The sequence below is a fragment of the Ascaphus truei genome, chromosome 2, assembly GCF_040206685.1.
Source record: "Ascaphus truei isolate aAscTru1 chromosome 2, aAscTru1.hap1, whole genome shotgun sequence".
NCBI lineage: Eukaryota > Metazoa > Chordata > Amphibia > Anura > Ascaphidae > Ascaphus > Ascaphus truei.
This window is the reverse complement of record NC_134484.1, coordinates 101,830,959-101,858,238: the sequence shown is the minus strand read 5'-3', so window position 1 is coordinate 101,858,238 and position 27,280 is coordinate 101,830,959. Positions and strand designations below refer to the sequence as shown.

The following is a 27,280-nucleotide window of genomic DNA, read 5'->3' as shown; positions in this document are numbered from 1 at the left end:
ATCTAGCCTATGTACATAATGGCTATTATAATGAATAGGCCTAACGCCAGACTGACATTATATGCATAGGCCTACCACCAGACTGACATTATATGCATAGGCCTAACGCCAGACTGACATTGTATGCATAGGCCTAACACCAGACTGACATTATATGCATAGGTCTAATGCCAAACTGCCATTATATGCATAGGTCTAATGCCAAACTGCCATTATATGCATAGGTCTAATGCCAAACTGCCATTATATGCATAGGCCTAACGCCAGACTGACGTTATATGCATAGGCCTAACACCAGACTCATATTATATGCATAGGCCTGACACCAGACTGACATTATATGCATAGGCCTAATACCAGACGGACATTATATGCATAGGCCTAACACCAGACAGACATTATATGCATAGGTCTAACGCCAGACTGACATTGTATGCATAGGCCTAACACCAGACAGACATTGTATGCATAGGCCTAACACCAGACTGATGTTATATGCATAGGTCTAATGCCAAACTGCCATTATATGCATAGGCCTAACGCCAGACTGACGTTATATGCATAGGCCTAACACCAGACTCACATTATATGCATAGGCCTGACACCAGACTGACATTATATGCATAGGCCTAATACCAGACGGACATTATATGCATAGGCCTAACACCAGACAGACATTATATGCATAGGTCTAACGCCAGACTGACATTGTATGCATAGGCCTAACACCAGACTGACATTATATGCATAGATCTAACGCCAGACTGACATTGTATGCATAGGCCTAACGTCAGAATGACATTGTATGCATAGGCCTAACACCAGACTGATGTTATATGCATAGGCCTAATGGCAGACTCATGTTATATGTATAAGCCTAATGGCAGACTCATGTTATATGTATAAGCCTAACACCAGATTCACGCTATATACATAGGCCTAACACCAGACTCACGTTGCATGCATAGACCTAACACCAGACTCACGTTATATGCATAGGCCTAACACCAGACTGACATTGTATGCATAGGCCTAACACCAGACTGACGTTATATGCATAGGCCTAACACCAGACTGACGTTATATACATAGGCCTAACACCAGATTGATGTTATATGCATAGGCCTAACACCAGACTCACATTATATGCATAGGCCTGACACCAGACTGACATTATATGCATAGGCCTAATACCAGACGGACATTATATGCATAGGCCTAACACCAGACAGACATTATATGCATAGGTCTAACACCAGACTGACATTGTATGCATAGGCCTAACACCATACTGATGTTATATGCATAGGCCTAACACCAGACTGATGTTATATGCATAGGCCTAACACCAGACTCACTTTACAGACGAGACCACGAGTATTCTAAACCTTGCCTTAAACTAGCCCGGTTACATTCTGGGTATGTGCTGGGTGTAACCTGGCTAGTTTAAGGCATTTCTGCATTGACTAATGACCCATAGGATTAACAAAGCAGGGGTCCTTGGCAGTCCCATTCAGTTTGAATGGGACTGCCAGGGACCCCCACTGTTAATCTGATGGGCCATTAATCAATGCAGAAATGCTGGGTCTAGTTTAAGGCAAGTTTAAGGTATGTACCCAGCATGTACCTTGGTGTACCTGGGTCTTTTTGGCGATTGCCACTGGTTTGTGTTAGAATAGTCGCAGTCTCTTCTGTATATGCATAGGCCTAACACCAGACTGACATTATATGCATAGGCCTAACCAGATACCAATAAATATTGGAATTTTATGACTGGCTTTAAATTGAGTAAAATTGCTGTATTTACTTATTTTGCTGCTGGTCCTGATATTTTTAGAAGTCATTGCAAAAAGGGTGTTATTTTTAGCGGTAACAAATTTGGTATATCGCAGTTTGATGTACTCAGGCCTAAATATTTTAAATTAGAGCTTCCCTGAAATGAACAATAATGCATTTTAATCCTTTGTGGTACAGCACGATTTGGCTGCCAAGGGGTTAAACCCCCAGAACTATACATTGATTCTTATAGCACAAAATGATATGAACAATAATGGTGAAGCATTGTTCTTATTTCCTCACAGGAATTAGCATTCTGCTTGTCAGTTCTGGCTTTATTTATCATACTGCACCATCTCTGGAATCAGATTCAGTACATGATATTTACTATTATGGGTAGGAATTATTTTGTTTTATCCATTTACTAACACCTCATGTAGCTGTGCATCATCTTTCTAATTAGTTTGAAAAGTATAATCTTTCCATAACTAAAAGCTAAGGTTTATTCATGCGGCAGGGAGCAGAATAATGTAGGCATCGATACACATTGTAATATCAAGCAGGTATTAGTTACTAAATGAAATGGTCCATGAGCTGAGGTTTCTCTCTGATCATTTTCTATGTCCATTGTGTACCAATGAACCACTTTTTACTGAAACGGCAGAATATCTTGTAATAACCAATAGTTAGAACTAAATACATTTATTCTTCTTATAACCAGTCTTTGAGCCTTATTCTATATCTGCCAAAGCTCAGGCTGGGCTGCTTATTGAAGTTTATGGGCTTAAACGGCCAGTTCAGCAGATAGAGAATTAGCCCATTGTCTCAAAACTATATTTCTATAGATTTGTGCAATTCATGTAAATATATATATATATATATATATATATATATATATATATATATATATATTTACATGAATTGCACAAATCTATATATATATATATATTTACACGAATTGCACAAATCTATATATATATATATATATCAATAATAATAAAAATGTATTTTATATATATATATATATATATAATTATTATTATTATTGCTGTTTATTTGTAAAGTACCAACATATTTTGCAGTGGGGTACAGAGTGACATCAATTACATAAACAGTATGAATAGGGACAAACAGATACAAAAGGTAACGAGAGCCCTGCTCGTGAGACCTTACAATCTAGAAGGGATAAAGTGCAATGTTGAAACAAAAGGTAAGGCGGCTGCTCATTGTGGGATGGAATATGACTCCGGGTGGTCCAGCCGCACAGCTGGTCTCTTTAAGGTTTGATGTACAGTAGGGATGTATAGGAGGTGTTATATGGCTGGGAGATTGGTCGAGCCGCACAGTTGGTACCAATAGGGTTGAAGGTGGGGAAGGGAGGATGTTAGGGGTGTGCCAGATACTCAGATAGGTTTTCCTAAAAAGGTTAGTTTTCTGGAATATTTTAATTGTCTGAAAGATGGGGGAGAGTCTGATGTTTTGTGGTATTGAACTCCAGAGAGAGGGGGCAGCATGGGAGAAGTCTTCTTGTTGGAAGTTAGAGGAGGTGACAAGGCAGGAGGAGGGGCGAATGTTGTGAGCAGAACGGGGGGGGGGCGTTTAAAGGTATTTTGGGGACAAAGGCTGAGATACAGGGGAGGCAGAATTGTTGAGAGCTTTGTAAGTCAGAGCTTGGGTTTTAAATGTACTGCTAGATGACATGGATAGCCAATGTAGGGATTTGCATAGTGGAGCAGCATAAGTGGAGCGATGAGTGAGGTAGATGAGTCTGTCTGAAGCATTTTAGATGGATTGAAGTTGGGACAGCTAGATGACGGGAATGCCAATTAGGAGAAGGTTGCAGTAGTCATGGCGGGACAGTATAAGTAAATTAGGATTTTAGTTGCATGATGAATGAGAAAAGGGTATATCCTAGCAATATTTCAGAGGTGGAGATTCTAGGACTTGAATGTGAGGAATGAAGGAAAGGACAGAGGCAAAGATGGCCCTAGGAAGTGGGCAGTGGCTTAACTACATTTTAAGGAGTTTCTGAGCGATGTCATGACGTCAACTACATTTTAAGGAGTTTCTGAGCGATGTCATGACGTCACAGCATCATGATAACACAGTGACGACATGGAGGACGGCTGCTGTGTGATAGAGGTCCCGCTCTGTCCCCGGCAATCAATTTTATTTCTTTGGTTAAGAGCACAGGACCTCTTTAACCACTTGGGTGGGTCATTAAGGGTCTGGAGGGAGGGTCCAAACTCCCTTTGCCTCCCTCCCCCCCCCCCCCCTGATCTGAGGCCCCAGGATGTGCCCAGGCATCCTGGCCGGTAGTTACACCACTTTCAGCGGATTTGGCGTGTTGATGAGATTGTGGTATTATTGACAGCAAGAGAGAGTTTGGGTTTAGGGGTGACAGTGGAAGGGGGAAAGATTATTAGTTTTGTTTTGGACACGTTAACTTCTAGGTAGCAGTGGGACATCCAGGAGGAGATTGTGGAGAGACAGTTGGTGACATAGGACAAGAGAGTGAGGGAGAGGTCAGGAGAGGAGAGGCAGAGTTGGGTGTCATGAGTATAGAGATCATCCTGAAAGCCAATAGATTCTATTAGTTCACTGAGAGACAAGGAATAGAGTGAGAAGAGCAGAGTGCCAAGGACGGAGCCTTGTGGAATTGAGAGAGAAAGAAGGAGTAAATGGGAGGAGACACCAGAGAAGGAACAGTAAAAGAGCAGTTGAATAGGTAGGACTTGAACCAGGAGACATCTGCATCACTGAGGCCAATGGGGTGTACAGCATGCAAGAGAAGGGGGTGATCAACAGTGCTGAAGGCAGAAGAGAGATACAGGAGAATTAGCAAGGAGAATTTATCATTAGATTTAGCTGTGAGAAGGTCGTTGGCCACTTTTGCTGTCTCTGTGCAGTCTGGAGGGTGGAAACCAGATTAAAAAGAGTCAAGTAGGGAGTTGGATGAGAAAAAGTGAGTCAAATGTTTATATACAATTGGCTGGAGTACATTTCAGCAAAAGAGGATAAGAGAGAGAGGACGTTTGTCAGAAAGGCTGAATCAAGAGAGGGCTTCTTTAGAATGGGCCTGATGAGTACATGTTTAAAGGAAGATGTGAATGTGCCAGAGATTATAGAGAAGTTTTAAAGATGAGTTAGGGTGGAGCTTATTGTGCCAGAGAGGGAGTGTAGGAGAGGTGATGGAATCGGATCTAGGGGACAGGATGTAGGGTGAGATGATGAGAGGAGCACTGAGACCTCTTCAGTCACAAGGGAAAATGAGTGGAGGGTGAATTTAGGCATGCGAGGTGTGGCATGTGGCGCATGACATGAAGAGAATTCATGTCTGATGGACTCAATCTTATCTGTGAAGTAGGTGGCAAGGTCTTGAGTCTTGAGGTGGAAGGAGGTGAAGGTGCAGTTGGGCAGAGGAAGGAGCTAAAGTTGGCAAATAGGCATTGAGGGTTAGAGGACAGAGTTAGTATGAGAAAAGAAGATGATGTAGGTTTGCTTGGCAAGGGAAAAGGCAGTGTTATAGGAGCAGAGTAGGAATTTATAGTGGAGGAAATCGGCTTTAGAGTGTGATTTCCTCCTGTAATGTTCAGTAGTGCATTAACTATACAACATATATATATATATATATATATATATATATATATATATATATATTATTTTTTATTTTTTATTTTTTTTTCACCGCGCTTCTCCGTGTTAGGAGCATGCAGGCAGTGCGTTAACTATGTTTGAAATTGTTCATAAACCAGAGCCGGCCTTAGAGTTTGCTGGGCCCAAGGCTGTATGCTGGCAGTTGGATCCCTCCGATGGAAGTAGTCAGGGGTACTTGCTTGCTGACACGGGCGATTCTTTGCAGAGTGGCCCTCCTCCTGCAGTGTCGCGTCGTCTTCTGATGTCACATTGTCATGGCAATGCATCATCATGTGACCTTGTGTTGTCATGCAACACGGGTGAGAAGTGGTCCTGCCAGTCCGTGGAGTCCCCAGCTCCTTCTTCCCGCTCCCCCTTCCAGTTTGGCGGAACTTGGATCCTGGTGCCGACAGGAGGAGGAGGAGGAGGGCGTGTGAGGCCCATGAAGGCACGGGGCCCAAAGCACCCGCCCTGCTCGCCATACAAATATTAAGGCGTTCTCTGATAAGATGGAGTACAATGTTGTCTTTTTCATTTAAGGATGTATAAAAAAGGTTTTCTACGTAAGTAGAAAATGTAACATTTTGAATCATTTTCTTCGTGTTTAGAACAAATAACATTACAAATCTGCAATTCCCTTTCTTTACCAACAGAAAAATGCTAAATGTAACATTTTGTTTGAAATGTAACATTTCAGCTGAAAATGTAACATTTTGAATCATTTTCTTCGTGTTTAGAACAAATAACATTACAAATCTGCAATTCCCTTTCTTTACCAACAGAAAAATGCTAAATATAAAGTTTATACCCCAAAGTAACATGACTTTAATATTTTGCAAATATTGCAGATCTAACTGGTTATTATCATTCATATTTATATTTCTTTATTATTTTAAGTCACTGTTCACTATTTGATATTATTTATATTATTTCATTTCCCTTTCCCTTCACTCTGTTTTCTTTCACAGTTTTTTGTTTTATGAGTGGAATTAGGGGGGAAAGGGAATCACAGTCGGATTGTGATGAGAAGGAGGTTCACAAATGTACACAGACTCTGAGAGTTCATTTATTTTAGTGGCACAACGTCTAAAATAGCAGTGCCAGAGGCACTAGCACCCGCAGCAGTATTATGTTCCTACTGCCCTGCCCGTGTGTGTATGGTAATAGAGAAGCTTTATGAGGGGTACTTCCCAGGGCACAGTCCAGTGTTTCCCCTTACCCCCTTACCATTAGGTATTCCACTACTATGTCCAGGAGTGGTACAACCATGCTCTTACCAACACTAACAATACCAGTGCCCGATGTACCAACACCACCAGTACGATCACTGTTAGGGGAGAGGAGATTTCAGGAAGCAGATTGTTTTGATGCTCTTTTCAGCATGAGCAACAGCATTGATGCTTAACGTACCATACTTCTCCTCCATATTTTCCTCCTAAACAGGGCTATAATCATCACGTTTACTCAGTTACAGCAGCACCAGGGCCATGGACAAGGAGTCTAAGAGTAAATAACGAATTTGTGAAGAAAAAACACATGGGTAATCATAAAATACCTTCCTCTGGGTGCATTTTAGAGAACAATGCAAGTACTGTAGAAGTTTGTAAGTGATAATAAGGGATTCTCCGCCACCCCAAAGAATATAACAAGAAGTACATGGGATTCATATCCCTTACCTTCTGTTATTGTTGGAAACCACCTGCCAAGTTGAATTCTTTCTGGATTTGTGTATATTATTGTAATCATTATTTAGGTTGTGATACCTTGAAGAGAATCAGTATTAACGTTATTCATGCACAGAGCTTAAGAAACCTGATAGGTTTGTTCTTCAACTTTGAAATGCGCTCATTGTACATGAAATATATTATAAAATGATTGACATATCCCATTTATCAGGAGAACATTTAACTTGTTACAAATCTATGTTTTCATTTATTTACATTGTGAGTTATCTGTCACTTTCAAGGACATGTCCCGGGCACAGAATATTAAGTTAATAACATTATATATAATAGTTACAAAAAGGTTTAATGGAAGATCTTGAGAAAGGTCCCTATTTATAGACTGAAACACTGGTCTTTTATTAAACAGCCTCTTTTGCAAAGACCATGTGAGAGCAGCTTATTTTGTTCCATATTTACCTTACGACCAGGCTAGGCTTCAGGTTCTTTGCTAGCACCCATTGCAGATTACATTTGATAGCGTCCGTGCTCCTTCTCTTTATTTTATAAAGTAAAAAACAGCCGAGGTCTTGAAAGCTCTTAATCAGAGACGGTTTTGAGAGACTCTGTTTAAATTGTTTTAGAAATGAGGTAAGAGAAGGAGGAAACGACTAGATTCTTTATTGAACCGTGGGACCATTAGCAGATCTTAGGCAATAACACTGTGTACAGTAGAGGGCAGAAGCCTGCTCAGATAATTGGGTAACTTTTCCAGAAAGATTTTAAATGATAGACAGGAAAAATGTACCTTGAGTCTGGACTCCACGACAACCAACCTCACATAATCTACTGTACTCTATACTGGGCAATTTACTACCAATTAATTTGGGATAAAGCTCCATATGTCTGTTAACAAATTGGTTGTTGTAGGTGCAAATGTTATCCAAAATGCCTCTTGTTAGCTTAAGCTCCTTCTCGAGCCCTGGTTATCCATTAGTACATAAAGCACATTATTGAAATGTATTACATTTTTGAAAGCCTAAGCTGCTGTTAATCATAAATAAGGTTTTTAATTTTTTTTAATATTTGTCATATGTATTGTATGTTTTGTGTCTGAGAATGATCTTGCATATCTTCCTATGTTTATAGAGCGTAAGATTGACTTCATTGTACCGCATATTTACATTTAAATACATTTACTAGCAGTATATTGCTAATCACTAATCAGACCACAAATATGGAAGTTCTGACTTATATTTGCAATTTGTCATTTGCAATTAACTTGCTCATTTACGTCAATAGACGTATAGTTTGTTTGAATATAGATGAAAATACATGTGGGATTCTTGTTGCATACCAGCCTAAATAATGCATACATTTTGTTTTACAGAGAGCGCTGATATACTGTACAGTGTAACTAGGTTTAAGGAAATGATATTGTAGGTCACTTTATTGCAGTGTAATGTTCTTTCTCTCATCTAGATTATATTTCAGCTTTTATCTAGAAACACCTTTTCACAGAGTACACTTGCAATACTGTGTAAAAACAAATACTGTCGGAAAAATGTATTTTAATTATGATTCAATATCGAAACTATTCATATATTAACATGTGTAATAAAAGATACTGGAAAGCAAACATGAAGAAGAAGAAGAATGATTACACCGTAAAATTCCATGTGTGTGGGTCCTTGTGCTGGGTAGGGCCTGAGTGGGCTAGGCTCGCTCTATAACGCCAAATGTCCGACCAAAAAATCCACGCCCTAAATGATGCGCTGGCCAGCCGGGACAGAGCTTCTCACTCCTGCATAAGAGGCAGCAGCGCCGGTGCGGGAGTGAGGAGCTCCACGTGAGCAGGCAGGAAGGAGAAAGAGGATGTGGCAGTGGGAAGCAAGCATGGAGAAGGTAGGGATCACGTCACCTACTGCTCCCCTCTGTCACCCCTGTCCTCTGTCACCCACTGCCCCTGTCTGCCCCCTCTATCATCCACTGCCTGCCCTGTGAACCACTGCCCCACCTATCACGCATTGCCCCCATCTGCCCCTGTCTCACCCACTGCCCCTCTCTGTCACCCACTGCCCCTGTCTGACCCTTTATCAACCACTGCCCCATCACCCACTGCCCCCTTCTCTCACCCATGGTCTCCCCTTTGTCACTCCCTCCCCCCATGGGTCAGACCATCTCCCCTACCTCATGTCACTCCCTTTACCCGCTCCAACATGTACCGCCCCGTATCTCCCTCCCAGATGTGCCACCCCCTCTCCTCACCTCCCACTTGTGTCAGTGGATAGCAGTATTTTTCAACCAGGGTTCCTAGGAACCCTTGGGTTCCCCGGGCCCCCCCAAAGGGTTCCCTGCAAGGTTTTGGTTATTTGAACATTGTATCAAATACAGAAGAATTTACAATGCATCTGATAACAGAGTTGCTGTTAGAGATGGTTGGGGGTTCCACAGATTTTTACTTGGGGTTCCTTAACCAAAATAGGTGCCCCTATCCCTACAAGTAGAATAACTAGCACAAATAATACACACCGGCTCAAAATAACACCCAAACACCAATGGCTCCAGTGTAATTTTAGGTGACAAACCCAATTAATATGTTGTCTGTACAATATTACAAACATTATAATAAAATGACTAATTGTATTTGATAATTACAGATAAACATTAATTGAGCATGTCATTCTTGTAATAATAAAGTATTCAGGCTTAGAGTTATCACTCTCAATAATGTTATGCAGGAGTAGTTAATTATTGTTCAGTGACTCACAGTTCTATATCAATCCCTTAAATAAACCAGTTTCTCAGATTAATTGAATGACAAAAAATAGTACAAAACTTCTCAATGATAGTAAAGAGTACGAAGGAGGAATTATACAATTGAACAATCTGTGGAGTTTATTGACTTAAGGCCCTATCTCTTTATCACTTCTAGTGACTGTGAAACAAAATATTTAAAGAAGTATAAATTAAAACAATTGCAATTATTAAGTTTGATACAGTGTTAGAAGTGATTATGCATTAGAATGATAAGTGATAAGCAAGGGTTGAAGATAGTGCTTTGTTTCACACATGCTTGATAATTAATGTTGACTGCAACATTCTGTAGGAATACTAATGACATATGGATCATTCTGAGTTTATGAAAAACAATGTATTAGAATGATACATTCACTATCTTAATAGTGTTAACACTACATGACACAAGTATACCCTTTCATGCTTTTCAGAATAAAACAAAAACAAATAGGTGAAAGAGCTGTAAGTATTGACTAAGCCATTCCATTTAAAATACTTTCTTGTATACAAAGTGGTATTAATCGTGATCCTTTTGAGAAAGCTAAATTCCGTACATTCAATAATTAACTATTTATTTAATTATTCTATCCCAGTTGCAACTCACAAATAGGTTATACTCATGAGAAGGAGGGTGCAACATCCAGGAAGCTGTGTTCTCTATTAATATTTAGTTAACATTTTTCTCCATTTACAGAACACTTTTATCCATTTAGTGCTCCCGAATCTTGAAGTAAATTGCAGAGCCATGTTATTCTGGAGCTGTTTTGGTAAACTCTCCCACCTCACAAAAACATTTTCAGTAACAGTAAATCGGAGAAGAAAGCATGGCATTGTTTTGGAACATAATAACCTTGTCCGTGCATGGCCCTTGTCTCTCTGCTTGCCTGTAGACATGTAGACCAGCTTCAGCTGGCATATACATTAACTGAACCAAACTTACTCTTGCTACAGCACTGCTGAGCTTGTTCAAAATATGTTTTATTACGTTTACACCAAGAATCATAAAGGATTTGCTGTGTCATCCCTGACATGTTGTGGTGTATAGATCTTGGTAGATGGCAATGCAACGGCAGTACTTCTTCTTTGAAGGTGTTAATGGCATTTGTTGCCATCTTCCATTGCCTGAGTTTTAAAAGCAAAAGTAGGCACAATGATGTCATTGAAGTGACATCAATGCTGACATATTTCTTTGCATTTCAGAAAAGATGAATGCAGCATATTGGCTCTAATTCAATGGCCAGTCATCAAGTCGCAATTCGGGATATAGCATCCCGATATGACTTTAACTGCCATGCAAGTGATAGGTAACATTGAATCGGGGTGCGATAGGCGGCATCAGAGCTCCATGAATCTGTCCCAATATGCTTCCTTATTGGATACTTCTTAGTTCCATGCAAGTAAATGGGACTCAGAAGCGTCTCTGCCATTGTGATGCATCTTCGCAGCATGTTGGATAAGTAGTGATCTACATATGTCGTAAGTAGACTGTATTAAAAATAAAAAGCACATACTAATAACTGAAATAGGCACAGTGCTACTTTGTAAATATAAGCCATAGTGTCTATCAAATAAATTTTACAAAACTCAGCTGTGCTACATTTGATGCACGTTTCCTCGGCAGATGTTTCCAACGTCACCGTAGACCAGGGGTGCTCAACTCCAGTCCCCCCATCACCCCCCCAACAGGTCAGGTTTTCAGGATATCCCAGCTTCAGCACAGGTGGCTCAATCAGAGGCTCAGTCGAGGTCATTATAGAGGTTAAAATGATTTTTAATGCACATTAATTATCCAATTATGATGTTAGATTTTCATCAAACATTTATTCATGGAATCACAGGAGTCTGGGTCTATGAAAAAACCCATGAAGAAAGTGACGACGTGTAGTGCTATTTAAAAAAATATTGTGAAAGAAAATACGTTATTTTACATTTTAAAAGATGACATATAATATATTCTGAAAGATGTGGCATTCATTACTTATATTACCATGATTTGCAATACTGCTGTGATTTAACTCAGCGGGTTATTTTGTGTAATATACACTCCATTTAATGGTGTATCACAGATCACTAGAACAATGATGGGGTTAAAGAACAATGGCTGAAGAAAGTGTGCATCTATACTCATAGATAGACAGTGAAATGATCACTAGAGATTAGCAAATTTGGAGCCGCCTCGGATTTCTGCGGAGACAGAGAAATCTGTTGACAGATTGTGAGAGAGAGAATTTCAATTTAGTAGTCTCTTCAGTTGACTATATATCCCCTCAAATCTCACTACAAACAAATTAGAGGTACCTGACTGGGAGATACAGTACACTTCCTAAACGTATTTCCATATCAACAATATTGAATTGATAAGCCTAAAACACCTAACAACTATAATGGTGTACTGGTATCAGACCCAACTGGAGTAGTACCTACAACCAATTATTTTCTTTGCAGCAGTTCTAACAGTGTTAGCTAAAACAGCAGATGGGTTGTATCATTCTCACATCCTACTTTTGAGCTGCTCGTCACTGCTCACTGCACACATGTAGCTAATCTAGCAATTAGCATATCTCACAGGTATCTCAGGTGTGCTCCATAAGGAACATTAAACTGTCAACCAAGAAGTGGAAGTGGTCTGCTTTTATAGGAAGCCAGGGGGAGGGAGCTACTACAGGTATATACATTCATTTTGGTTCTACATGACCGATATGCACAAAGATGGCTGTAGTATAACAGAACAGGGACACACATATTCACTGTTCCATCTGCCAGAGTGCATGACACATACTGAATTGAAATGATTTATTTTAAAATAAATAAAACTCTAGAAACTGCAGGAAGAAATTCTACTGGCTTCCCACAGTGCAGAAAGTGTTATTGGGTTGACAAGTCTAAGGCACCTTATGAGGAATGGGTTATGGTGTCAGACCCAACAGGATCAAAAGTTAAACCCCCACAACCTCTGTTATTCAGGATAACAGCTCTAGTAGTGTGAGCTAAACCAGCTGATGGCTAGCACCACTGTCACAGTATTCTTAGTATGGAGCTCTACTATTCGTTGAGTGCTCAATATACCTGTACAAAGCACTTTGCTCTATTCTGCGATGGAGAAGCATATCTAATAAGAAGTCTTCTGCCATGAGACACCTTCTGGCGCAGGAAGACACCTTACAGTCTATTTATTTGAATAGTCTGTAAAGTATTCCAATGCAGTAGCGAAGGTGCCTTATGGCAGAACACTGCTTAGTAAATATGGCCCACTGTATTTATCCTTTATAAGATTAAAAATACTAACTCAAGTTACCAAGTCACTTTGTTATATTACTTTCTCTCTGCATCTGCTTTATTTGCTGTGCTTTACCTTGCTTTTGCTTGTGCGTGTCAGAAAACATGTGTTTTATGTAATCTCACGTGGCCTCAGTAAATCATAGCCCTCAGTACATATTATTACTTTGTGCTTGAAGTCCTTTCAATTTAACAATCAACACAATAGATATTGCGCGGAGGTATGCTAGTAGAAGACACTGCTACACTGCTACACTACTACACCGCTACACTACTACACCACTACACTGCTAGCAATCAGCTGGTTTAGCTCACACTCCTACAGCTGCTGTCTAGAAAAGCAGTGGTTGTGGTTTCCAGTCCTGTTGGACCTGACACCAGTACACCATTCTAGTCACTAGGTGTATTAGGTGCTTATTAGCACTATATAGTTGGTACAGAAATCCTTATAGGAAGTGTGGGATGGGACTCATTTAAATATACTTTGCATAGCCATTAGCATATCTCCCAGCCAGATACCTTAGGTGTGCTCCTTGTTCAGCACAGGCATGTCATCTTAATTTATTTAGAGAAACATTTGAGGGGATTTAAAGTATATACAACTGGAGACACTGCTACATTTAAAGTCTCTTTCTCACGCCACGGATTCAATATGAAATCCGCGTTCAGATTCTTAAAAATAAGTCTGGATTGTATTCAATGGTGGATTTCAATTAACCCGCTCATCTTTTTTAGTACCCAATCCAGATGGATTTTGGTGGGTAGAAAGGATTTGATCAAAACCAGGGGTAGCCAACAGGTCAGGCCTTTGACTGAGCCACCTGTCCTGAAGCAGGGATATCCTGAAAACCTAATCTGTTGGAAGCCCTTAAATACTTGAGTTGTTGTCCCCCCCGCCCCCATGTAAACAATCCGCAGAATTCCAGGAAACGGATTTAGACTGGTTCACTTGTCTCTAATTATCACACATATCAAGCCACATGGTTAGCCCTTCAAAAACTGCTTTTGTCTGCTGCCTAACACTATATACCCCCTCTTCCCAAAGGGAAACCAAGAATATTCTCTATTTACAACGTGTAGTGTAAATGCTCAGTTTATAATTTCTCAGTGCTTAGCTACTGTGCAGAATAGTTGGATATGACAGATAAAAAGCAAGCACTACTATTTCTGTACTGTATGCAGTGTAATTTAAACGATATATGGAGGTATTATCATTTTTAAATGTATGACTTAAAAGAGACGGTATCTCTTTACTTTTAGAAAACTGGTTTTTAATACTACTTGCTAATATCAGAAAATCCCCATTGGAATTTCAATCATTTATAGCATTAACCACCTTAACGTACAATAAAGCAGTTCTATAATTTCCAGAATAGCATCTGAAAGGTGTAAACACATTCAGTATTTTAACCTCTTCTCTGACAGAGAGACCGTAACCCCAATAGCCTTAATCAACTCGGTAACTTTATACTGGAAGTACAGCCAGTGTAAGCTGTATCTAGAATAGAAAGCTGAGATGCAAGGATTGCGTTTATTAAATACAACATAAGTTTCAATGCAAAAATACCTCTTCATTCTGCATTGGCTGAATAGGTGTCTCTTATACATTAGGCAAATAGTGTCAATAAAGAGGTTTCCTACATGCACCCATAATAACTGGGAATGCTTTCTGTATAAATGTTGGTCTAATACTGTCACAGACTAAGAAGAATCCTGTTAAACCAATCACTAATGGAGGTAGGAAGTAGCCAAAAATTTGCCTCTGCAATCAAGTATTAAAAGAAATCTACTAGAAAGTTAAAATCTGACATTCAGTTTTAAAATGGAATGGAATTGAAATTATCCGCAAATGGTTCTTGGCCTTTATTTCCCTTGGCAGAATACAGATGCTGAATTGTGGTTTCATGGGAACTCTAAAAAATAATACAAATGGGAGGCCTGGAAAGAAACTTCCTAATGATAAAACCATTCCTATTTTTGTCTAATCTATCTCTACATTTCCTATTAGTGGTTTTAACCCCATGGTACTCATAAGAGTTGACACAGGGACATGCTTTTTCTCCTGTTACTATTAAGAAGAGAATCGAACACTTACTGTACATGTTTTCCCCTAGAGTGAGTATGATTCCTTATCAATAAAAATGTAATGTTTGTAATAAAAGTATTTTTTATGGAATTAATCAGGAGTATATGTTGACTACTTGGTGATATCTATCTACCGGTCTCCATGTCTTATATAGTGCATACACAGAGTGAACCCTGCTCCTATGACATGTTTCATGTATATATCAGTTTCACACCAGTCTATAGGACTTCTGCAACTCTTTCCTATACAGTATATATATATAGTGAAACCTAAATAGTTTCATATGAATATTATCTGTCTAATCTTTATTTAAGACTACTAGCAAGGCTGGTGTTGGGTTATTGACCAAACTGAAGGTGGAAAAGCAGTTATGAGAAACTAGCATGATATACAATATACAGAACATATAAATGCAATTATCTCACATAATTATAATGGGAAGTATGTGGGGGAAAAAGGAAAGGGAAAAAATAGTATGATATATTACCTTTTATTTGACCAACACTGGTTTACAGTGTACAAGCTGTCAAATCTCGCAGGGTTCTTTCCCCTTGTTTCACATAAATGAAAGAGCCAATACTGATAACATAGACAATGTCGAGTTATGGACGATACAGTCTCTAGAAGATACACAGGAAGCAGGTAAAGGAAAATAGTAATGGGTTTGTGAGTTGAAAACTGTAACTTGTAGAGGTCACCTTGTTGCTCAACGATAAATAAATCATCTCAAACCAAGAATGACTTGAAATCATACTGTATGTGTATTTTTGCTGTAATAGAGTTGCCACATCTCCAAATATAGAACAATACAGTAGATAGATGTGGCAGGCGTCATTGCACCTGTTAACTAAATGCCTTGTGCTGATACTAGCACTTTAGCTAACAGTAGTGCTATTGAAAACAATGGTTAAGGAGATACGACATGTATAAATTAGCTCGCTATTTTGTGCGTTAACTCGTATTACTGAGGTGATAACGTCTGCAACATCTGTAACATAGACTTTGCATATGATTCAATTTAAATATCCACATAGTACATGAGCTACTGTATAACCAATTTTGTAAGTTACATTAGTTTTTATGTTTCTAATTTTCCAAAAATGACAATACCAAGTGTATGACCAGCCAGGGACTAATTAAAAAAACACTTGAATAGCTTAGCCAAGCAAAAAAAGGTGGTTAAAGATATTTTGAGATAATACATTAAAAAAACACATAATAATTGTTTGTTCTTGTATAGCGCTGCTAGTTTTATGTAGCACTTTACAGAGACATTTTTGCAGACACAGTCCCTGTCCCATAGAGCTTACAATATATGTTTTTGGTGCCTGAGGCACAGGGAGATAAGGTGTCTTGCCCAAGGTCACAAGGAGCAGACACTGAAAATTGAACCAGGTTCCCCTGATTCAAACTCAGTGCCAGAGTCAGTGTCTTTACTCAGTGAGCCACTCCTTCTCCTATGTGATAATATTAACATGTCTCAGACAGGTTTGCAGCCCTGCTTTTCCCCATTATTTCTTAGCATACAGTGCTTCCACTGCAGCTAGGCATTCTGGGTAATGACATGCAAATGAGCACGCATCACCTTTGTTACGCCGGTGCTGCCCGCAGACCAGACCCGTCCCTTATACTGAGGTGAAGGACTTGTATGAGCACGCACCCGCAGCAAAAAGAGCGTGTCCGGAGTGTGGTGTTTTAGGCATTGCCAGGCCAGGTGGTGGTAGCTTTAGCAATACTTGCCGGTACCGGTAAAGAAGTGTCATTGTCGTTAGCCAAGGTCAGGGATTGGAGAATTCCGGAAGGTCGGTGTCCAAGCAGGGGTCGAGAGCCAGAGATTGAGGTCCGCCAAGCCAAGTCGTGACCTGAGTGAATAAAGAGAGAAAGTGCCAGCGTAGTGATCCACAAGTGGAGACTATGTCGAGCGATGTGGAAATGGCAGGACAGGCATAATATAGTGAGGCTGGCGAATACGAAGAGGGGGCAGACCTTGAGGAATGCATGGAGCTGTCCTGGATAGGTTGCCTAAAGAGGAATACAGGTGAGCAGTGTATATGGCTGATTGACTTCTGTGAGAGTGTTGGGGGCGGGGCCTCACTGCAGGAGCAGTGAATAAATTAAAGGGCTCTGACGCACGCTCTGTAATGGGATAGGGCGCGCGCCCATGTACAGAGGCAGCCGCCATGGCTCGAGCCACTTGTGGCTCAGCAACCACCCGACGGGGATGAAGAGGGAGTCCTCCAATTATAGCAGCTGGGCGGGGCTGGCGAAGGGAGCATCTCGCAGTAGCGGCCGGGACATGAGGTGGGGGGAGGTCACGCCATGGCTGTCGTGACCCCCGGATCCTCACAGTACCCCCCCCCCCTCAGGGTCGGCCTCAGGACGATCCTCCCATGGTTTAGCCGGAAACTTCTTTCGAAAACGTTTGAGAAGTCCAGGTGCCTGGATGTCTTTAAGAGATACCCATGATCTCTCTCCGGGTCCAAAACCCTTCCAATGGACCAGGAATTGAACCTTACCTCTCGAGAGGCGGGAATCCAGTATGGCTTGGACCTCATACTCTTCGTTGCCCTGAATGATAATAGGATCTGGTCTCAGACTGTGGTCCGGAAAGAGCGGTCTGGAAATGAAGGGTTTGAGAAGAGATGTTTGAAAAACATTAGGGATTCTCATGCAGGGAGGTAGTTGAAGACGGAAGGCCACTGGGTTTACCTGCTCCATGACAGAAAATGGCCCCAGAAACCTCGGTGCCAATTTAGGGGAAGGAGTTTTGAGGTGGATATTTTTTGTAGATAACCAAACCTTGTCCCCTGGTTTGTAGTTGGGTGCAGGTCGGCGACGGTGATCAGCCTAGATCTTAGAAGATAGGGAGGCTTTTTGAAGTGCCGATTGGATTCTAGCCCAAGAGTCCTGTAGGAGGGAGATGTGTTCATCCACAGCTGGAACTCTGGAGGAGATATTGGAAATGGGTAGGCGAGCCGGGTGAAAGCCGTAATTAATAAAGAAAGGAGTCTCGCCAGTGGATTAATTCATGGAGGAATTAAAGGCATACTCAGCCCAGGAGAGTAATTCCGCCCAGTCATCCTGTGAATCAGAGATGAAGCACCTTAAATACTTCTCGAGAGATTGGTTAACCCTCTCGGTCTGTCCATTAGATTGGGGGTGATATCCTGTAGAGAAGGAGGAGGCAATGTCCAGTCTTCTGGAGAAGATCCTCCAGAATTTGGAAACAAATTGAGAGCCACGATTTGACACGATGGATGTGGTTAAGCCATGGATCCGAAAAAATCTCTTTGGAGAAGATATCGGCTAGGGAGGGTGAGGAGGGTAATCCTTTGAGAGGAATAAAATGTGCTATCTTGGAAAACCGATCCACCACTACTAGAATGGTGTTCATGCCATTCGACCTAGGCAACTCAACAATAAAGTCCATGGATATGTGTGACCAGGGGCGCTCCGGAATGGGTAAAGGTAAAAGAAGACCATGGGGTTTCTGACGAGGGATTTTATTACGTGCACATACCGGGCAGGCCCGTGTAAATTCGAGAATGGATTTGGCCATATTGGGCCACCAGAAGGTGCGACGGATGAGATACAAAGTTTTCTTGAATCCTGGATGTCCTGCCGAGCGGGAAGCATGTCCCCAATCGAGTATCTCAGGAATAAACCTGGGTTCTACGTACAAGGTGTCCTTCGGAACCACAAGACCAGTCGGAAGGTGTCTTTGAGACTTCATGATCTTCTCAAGATTCTTGAATGCAGCGACTGCGAGGATCCTTTGTTTAGGAAGGATGGACTCAGTGGTCTTCTCTGGTCTCTCTTCAGAAGAGTATTGTCTAGAGCGGGCATCTGCCGGGAATATATGACAGAACAAAATTAAACCTGGAGAAAAATAACGACCAGCGGGCTTGGCGGGGACCTAAGCGGCGGGCATTCTCGATGTACAACAGGTTTTTATGGTCCGTGAGAATCGTGAATGGCTCTTTTGATCCCTCCAGAAGATGCCTCCTTTCTTGAAGAGCCAATTTGACAGCCAAAAGTTCCCTATTGCCCACATCGTAGTTTCTTTCCGCTCGAGAAAACTTCTTAGAGAAGAACCCGCAAGGGTGAAGTTTGTCCTGGGGAGAAAACCTCTGAGATAGAACAGCGCCAGCCCCACAGTCCGAAGCGTCAACCTCTAGGGTGAATGAAAAATTAATGTTCGGATGTCGGAGAATGGGAGCAGAGACGAAAGCTTGTTTCAATGCTTTGAAAGCCGTGACTGCCTCGGGAGACCAAGACGAAGGATCTGCACCTTTTTGGGTCAGTGCGGTGATAGGAGCGATGATGGTGGAAAAATTGCGAATACATTTCCGGTAATAGTTAAAGAACCCTAAAAATCGCTGAATAGATTTGAGGGAATCGGGTTGCGGCCAATCCACTACGGCTTTAAGTTTCTCTGGGTCCATGGCCAAGCCCCTGTTGGAGATAATGTACCTAAGAAAGGAAGTGGTAGACTGGTGAAAAAGGCATTTCTCCATTTTGGCAAACAACCGGTTCTCTCGGAGGCGAGAGAGCACAAACTTCGTATGGATGAAATTGTCCTGTAAATTCTTTGAAAAAATAAGGATGTCATCCAGATAGACGATTACAAAGCGGTAATGGACATCCCGAAAGATATCATTGATAAAGTCCTGAAAAACCGCCGGTGCGTTACATAAACCGAAGGGCATCACGAGTTATTCGTAGTGCCCGCTACGGGTGTTGAAGGCAGTTTTCCATTCGTCGCCCTCCTGGATGCGGATGAGATTATATGCCCCACGAAGGTCAAGTTTGGTAAAGAGGTTGGCCCCTTGAAGTCTATCGAAGAGTTCGGAGATGAGTGGGAGTGGATAACGGTTCTTCACCGTAATGAGGTTCAGGCCCCGGTAATCAATACACGGTCTGAGAGTTCCATCCTTCTTCTTAACGAAGAAGAATCCAGCCCCCGCAGGAGAGTTGGAATGACGTATAAAGCCCTTCTTCAAGTTCTCGCGAATATATTCATCCATTGCTTCCGTCTCGGGCAACCAGAGGGGGTAGGATTTACATTTGGGCAAGGTGTATCCAGGTACCAGGTCAATCGGACAGTCGTATGAACAATGAGGGGGTAGGAGCTCAGATTGCGTCTTGCTAAAAACATCCAAAAATTCTGCTTAAGGGGAGGGTAATTCCCTTTTAGGATTGGATGTGTTAGCTAGTAAATGAGGGGGATGTTCCGTAGACGAAGATTCCTCTGACTTTGACCTCCAGACAATGGGATTAGGAGATACTCAATCGATGTGCGGATTGTGCTTCTGCAACCAGGGCAGGCCAAGCGCGACCGGTGTACCAGGAGCATGAATCACGTCAAAGGTTTCCTTGTGGGAGTGAGAAGAAAGGGTGATGGGTCCGGTCTCCAAGGAGATATATGCCGGGGTGAGGGCCAATTATCAATCCCGACCAAGAGATTGGGATCTGATTCTGTTCAGAGAAGGTCTGGTCCATGAAGTTCCCTCCTGCGCCAGAATCGATAAATGCTGCTGTGGAGGTGCGGAAGGTAGGACCAGAGAGAGAAACGGGAATGGTCAATTTTTTTGGAAGTTCCCTCCTGGAAAGGGGACAAGAAGATTTGGCACCCAGAGAGAGCACCTTCGTACTCACTGGGTTTGGTCGTTTCCCAGAGGCGGTGGACAGTCACGGGTCAGATGCTCAGAAGATCCGCAATGGTAACACGACTCTCCGGTTGGGCGCAATTGTCGAAAGGGTACCCGAGGACACTGGACTCCAAGTTGCATAGGCTCCGGAGCTTCCAGAGCGGGCAGCGGAGAGAAGCCGGGTCCGGGGGTAGTAGAGAACCTGGAAAAGGGAGCACAGAAAGGCGTAGACCGGGGTTGCTGGCGCTGAGCGCGGCGTACCTGAAGTCGCTGATCCATACAAATGGCTTGGGAGATAAGGTCCTCCAGAAGTCCTGGGTTGAGAAGCAAGTTCGTCCTTCACCGAGTCTGATAAGCCTCTCCAGAAGACAGAGACTAAAGCCCCCTGATCCCATCGCATCTTAGCCGCTATGGTCCTGAACTCCAAGGCGTATTGGGCCACAGGCCGACGTCCCTGTGAAAGCTGTAGCAGGGAGTCAGAAGCAGTCTCTTGGCATGTGGGGGTATCGAAGACCTGTCGGAAATCTCGTCTAAAGGCTGCGTGTAATTCGGGACGCAGTTCCCAGATCTGGGAGGCCCATGCCAGTGCATTACCTGTGAGCAGGCTGTAAACGTAAGCCACCTTTTTACGACCAGTGGAATACTGTTGCGGAGCCATCTCAAACTGGATCTCGCATTGATTGAGAAAACCACGACAGGAGTGCGGATCCCCCGCATAGGGCTTCGGAGCCGGAATCTTCGGACCTGGGGATGAAGTGGATACCGGATCTGACTGCGCCAGCGGTGCAGTCACAGATGGTGCCTGAAGAGAAAGGTCCTGTATCTGTTGGGAGAGGAGAGCCACTTGATCAGTTAAGGCCTGGATTTGTTGGTACATGGCTGTCATCATAGAGGCCATGTCAGTCTGGTCTGCGTCTTGTGGGCTCAATATAATGTTACGCCGGTGCTGCCCGCAGACCAGACCCGTCCCTTATACTGAGGTGAGGGACGTATATGAGCACGCACCCGCAGCAAAAGGAGCGTGTCCGGAGTGTGGTGTTTTAGGCGTTGCCATCATTGCCGTTAGCCAAGGTCAGGGATTGGAGAATTCCGGAAGGTCAGTGTCCAAGCAGGGGTCGAGAGCCAGAGATTGAGGTCCGCCAAGCCAAGTCGTGACCTGAGTGAATAAAGAGAGAAAGTGCCAGCGTAGTGATCCACAAGTGGAGACTATGTCGAGCGATATGGAAATGGCAGGACAGGCATAATATAGTGAGGCTGGTGAATAGGAAGAGGGGGCAGACCTTGAGGAATGCATGGAGCTGTCCTGGATAGGTTGCCTAAAGAGGAATACAGGTGAGCAGTGTTTATGGCTGATTGACTTCTGTGAGAGTGTTGGGGGCGGGACCTCACTGCAGGAGCAGTGAATAAATTAAAGGGCTCTGACGCGCGCTCTGTAATGGGAGAGGGCACGCGCTCGTGTACAGAGGCAGCCGCCATGGCTCGAGCCGCTTGTGGCTCAGCAACCGCCCGCCGGGGACGAATCGGGAGTCCTCCAATTATAGCAGCCGAACGGGGCTGGCGAAGGGAGCGCCCCGCAGTAGCGGCCGGGACATGAGGTGAGGGGAGGTCACGCCGCGGCCGTCATGACCCCCGGATCCTCACAACCTTTAAGATAATGAGTTGTTGTACATGTTAAAGCTCAGAGGGAGCTATAGTAACAGCATATTATTTAAGTTTATGTTTACCTATGTAGCATTAGCCATGTACGCCACCGAAGTACAGCAATACCAGACATACTGTAGAGTGTAGAACATAGAACTGTGCTACCAAACTGGAATATATGGCTCAAATCAAATGAAAGTACTGGGAGAAAGGAGTGCCTACCCTGCAGAGCTCACCCTTCAGTGGCAAGACATTATTGTTATAAAATAAAGAAAATGTAATGAAACTCTGATGAAAAAAAATGATTATTTGTAAGATCTCAAGAAAGGGAACAAAATCATGTTCCAGTGCATTAAAACAAGAGCAATAAATGAGTTACATTCTAAGAACCTTTTGTTTGTACCAGTCTAGTTAGATTTCTATGTACTGTATGTAAAATATTGCATCGATGTCTGACCTAAATAGAGGCAGCATCTTGAGGAAGTTAAGTAGAATTAAAGACTAAACAAATGAGATTTTCAACAAATAAAAACATGGAGTGTAAAGATAACTGTATTTAAGATGTTAAAGAGAAAAGTCAGAGAGATGACCAAACAAACATCTTTGACTTGATGATGTTGTTTAGTGTTGGCTGAAATAAGACTGAATCCTGACACTCCAAATGAGGGTAAAATAATATGTATAGTGGTCTTTTATTTTCTTGTGAATCCATTGAGTGTTTTTAGGAGTAAGTAAACACACATGTTTAAAATCAACATGAAAAAGTATAGGAATCATAGAGGAGAGTTTCACTTTGTATAACTGCAAACTAAATTTAGCATAGGTTGAACTTGATGGACGCACGTCTTTTTTCAACCTCATCTACTATGTAACCATGTAACTATGTAACTATGAATGTAGCATTCTATGTGGGACTTTCTCTTTTTTTCAGTTGTTTTTTGTAAGGAAATCATTTATTTGGCTACATGCTAGTTTAGAGGCTAATAACTACAGATTGTATGTATTTTATTGCAGTGTATTGATTTTATTTAATTATTATATTTTTTGTCATATTTTACACAATGATATTCCAGTTGATATATGAAAATATAACTAACATTTGGTTAAAAGAGGAAGAAGTACATGGTAGGCTTGATACAAGTACGGCATATAAAGCACCTGGCCCCGATGGCATGCACCCAAGGGTTTTTGAGGAGCAAAGTTCGGTAATAGCCAAACCATTGTATTTAATATTCAAGAACTCCAGGGACGTGACATCAATAGTGGGGAAGCTACTTGTATATTTAGTCATGGATAATATTCAGTAATACTGTACTTAATGGATAACAACATTATTAGTAATAGTCAGCATTGATTTATTAAGGATAGGTCATGCCAAATGAACCTTATCAGTTTCTTTGAGGCGGTAAGTAGGAATTTAGACCAGGGCAATGCAATTGATGTGGTCTACTTAGATTTTGCAAAAGCTTTTGATACGGTAACTCACACGAAGTTAGTGAACAAAATAAAGAAAATTGGTCTGGGTTAAAAATATTTGCACCTGAACTGGTTGAAGGATAGATAACAGAGAGTTGTTATAAGTGGAACCTTTTCAGGCTGGACTAATGTTATAAGTGGAGTACCTGAAGGATTGGTACTGGGACCTCTGCGTTTTAATTTATTTATTAACGACCTTGAAGCTGGCATAGAGAGCAAAGTCTACATCTTTGCGTACAACACTAAGTAATGTATGGTAGTGTCAGAACAGGATGTCATTTCTCTATAGAAAGACTTGGATAAACTGGAAACTTGGGCTCGTAAATGGCAGATGAGGTCACATACAGATAAATGTAAGGTTATGCATTTGGGAAGCAAAGAATAAACAGGCTACTTTCAAATTAAATGGGCCAAAATTAGGTAAATCATTGATGGAGATGAATTTAGGAGTGCTTGTATTCAGCAAGAGAAATAAAATATTATCTTGCAAAAAATGAGATACGGATGGAAGGCAAGAAAGCATAATTTGACCACTGTATAAATCATTAGTTAGACCAGGGGTGAGCAAACTTTTTATGCCGAGCCCCCCTTTTCATCCATGAAATTTCTCGGGCCCCCCCTGCCTGATGTAATCAAAATCACATGAAAAAAAAAACTTTATTAAACGGTATACAATGTAAGTACAAATATGTCTAAATACTTACATATTTCAACAGATCCCGCTAGCAAAATTAGGCTGCGTCCACGCTGCCGCTAAGAGCGGTGAAATCAGAAACTCTCACAGACACAGCACACATACTCAATCACAACACACACAGACAACACACTCATCTCAACCAACAGACATAACAAACATACACACACAACACAAACACAATCACAACCAATCACTACACACACACACAACACTCAATCACAACACCCACACAATCACAACACAGACACAACCAACACACACACACACAACACAATCACAACCAACACAGACACAACACACACACACACACAGCAACACACTCAATCACAACCAACACAAACACACAATCACAACCAACACAGACACAACACACACAATCACAACCAACACTGGCACAGCACACACACAATCACAACACACACACACAGCACAACCAATCACAACCAACACACTCGATCACAACGTCCACACACAGCACACAGACAATCACAACCAACACAGACACTCAATCACTACCCACACACAGACAAAACCAACAGACAAACGCACACAATTACAGACACAACACATACTGTGGGGGTACCCCAGGGCTCTGTCCTGGGACCCCTTCTCTTTTCTCTCTACACACTCTCTCTAGGTGACCTAATCACATCTTTTGGGTTTAAATATCACCTCTATGCTGACGACACACAAATTTACCTTTCAACCCCTGACCTTACACCTGCTATACAGACCAAAGTTTCTGAATGCCTCTCTGGAATATCATCCTGGATGGCCATCCGCCGACTGAAACTTAACATGGCAAAAACAGAGCTCCTTATACTACCTCCCAAACCTGGCCCTACTACATCCTTCCACATTGCTATTGGAAATACGATCATTCACCCAGTAGCCCAAGCACGCTGCCTAGGGGTCACACTTGATTCCTCTCTCTCATTCTCCTCTCATATTCAAAACGTTTCTAAAACTTGTCGCTTTTTCCTCCGCAATATCACAAAGATACGCCCTTTCCTCTGTTACTCAACTGCTAAAACTCTGACTCAGGCCCTCATTCTCTCACGTCTCGATTACTGCAACCTCCTGCTGTCCGGCCTTCCTACCTCTCACCTGTCTCCCCTACAATCTATCCTAAACACTGCTGCCAGAATCACTCTACTCTTTCCTAAATCTGTCTCAGCGTCTCCCCTGCTGAAATCACTCTCCTGGCTTCCGATTAAATCGCGTATCTCACACTCAATTCTACTGCTCACTTTTAAAGCTTTACATTCTTCTGCCCCTCATTACATCTCAGCCCTAATTTCTCGCTATGCACCATCACGACTCTTGCGTTCTTCTCAAGGATGTCTTCTTTCTACCCCCTTTGTATCTAAAGCTCTCTCCCGCCTTAAACCTTTCTCACTTTCTGCCCCACACCTCTGGAATGCTCTTCCCCTCAATACCCGACTAGCCCCCTCGCTATCCACCTTTAAGACCCACCTTAAGACACATCTGCTTAAAGAAGCATATGAGTAGCACTGGATAATCATGGACACATGACACAAAGCTTGGCCTCCTGCAGACGCACTTACTAGTATTCCCTCCTACTGTCTCTGTACGTTCTCCCTACCTACCAATTAGATTGTAAGCTCCTCGGAGCAGGGACTCCTTCCTTAATGTTACTTTTACAGTATGTCTGAAGCACTTATTCCCATGATGTGTTATTTATATTTGCTATTTATATGACATGTATTACTACTGTGAAGCGCTATGTACATTTTATGGCGCTATACAAATAAAGACATACATACATACATACATACATACTCAATCACAACACCCACCCACAGCACGCACACACAACACACTCAATCACAACCAACACAGACACAACACACACTCAATCACAACACACACTCAATCACAGACAAGACACACTCAATCACAACCAACACAGACAAAAACTCCACCCCAGACATACTATATCACAACACACTCAGACACAACACACACTCCTATCACAACACACACAACACACACACTTTCATCTGGGGGGGGAATATTAAGCCTGCTCCTACTCTGGTTCCCCCGTGTGCTGCTGAAAACTGGGGCGGGTAATAGACAGGAAGAAAAGGAGGGGATGTCTGTGTGCAGGGAAGGCCCTGCCCCCGCAGGAAGCCACAGAGAAGCAGCAGCACGGAGCTGCTTCTTGGCCACCCGTGCACAGCTCTGCCCACCTCCAGGTTTCCCCGCACACAGCCTGCACCCCCCCTAAATAATCTTGTGCCCCCCAATTTGCACACCGCTAAGTTAGACCACACCTTGAATATGGAGTACAGTTTTGAGCACCATTCCATAAAATAGACATTATCGAAGTACAGAGAAGAGACACAAAATTAATATAGGGGGTGGGAGGTCTGATTTATGAGGAGCGGCTAGCTAAGGTTTGTTCACATTTGTAAAGAGGCGTCTAAGAGGGGATATGATAACTATATACAAATATATTCAGGGTTAATACAAGGAAGTTTCACAATATCTATTCATCCAAAGGGCAGTACAAAGGACACAGGGTCATCCCTTTAAATAAAAGGAAAGGACATTTCAC

At 42.1% G+C, this 27,280-nt stretch overlaps 1 protein-coding gene across 5 annotated transcripts in view; it reads left to right on the top strand.

The window, feature by feature from the left end:
* The window catches only part of TRIM55 (tripartite motif containing 55), a 114,481-nt gene that overhangs the window by 76,755 nt on the left and 10,446 nt on the right, over positions 1-27,280 (top strand). The window contains exon 10 of one of the 5 annotated variants that reach the window (XM_075584013.1): positions 2,082-2,172. The exons of the other annotated variants lie outside the window; for them this stretch is intronic. Within the exon in view, the coding sequence (XP_075440128.1) occupies positions 2,082-2,172 (91 nt within the window). The remainder of the gene's footprint in view (positions 1-2,081; positions 2,173-27,280) is intronic. 5 annotated transcript variants of the gene reach the window in all.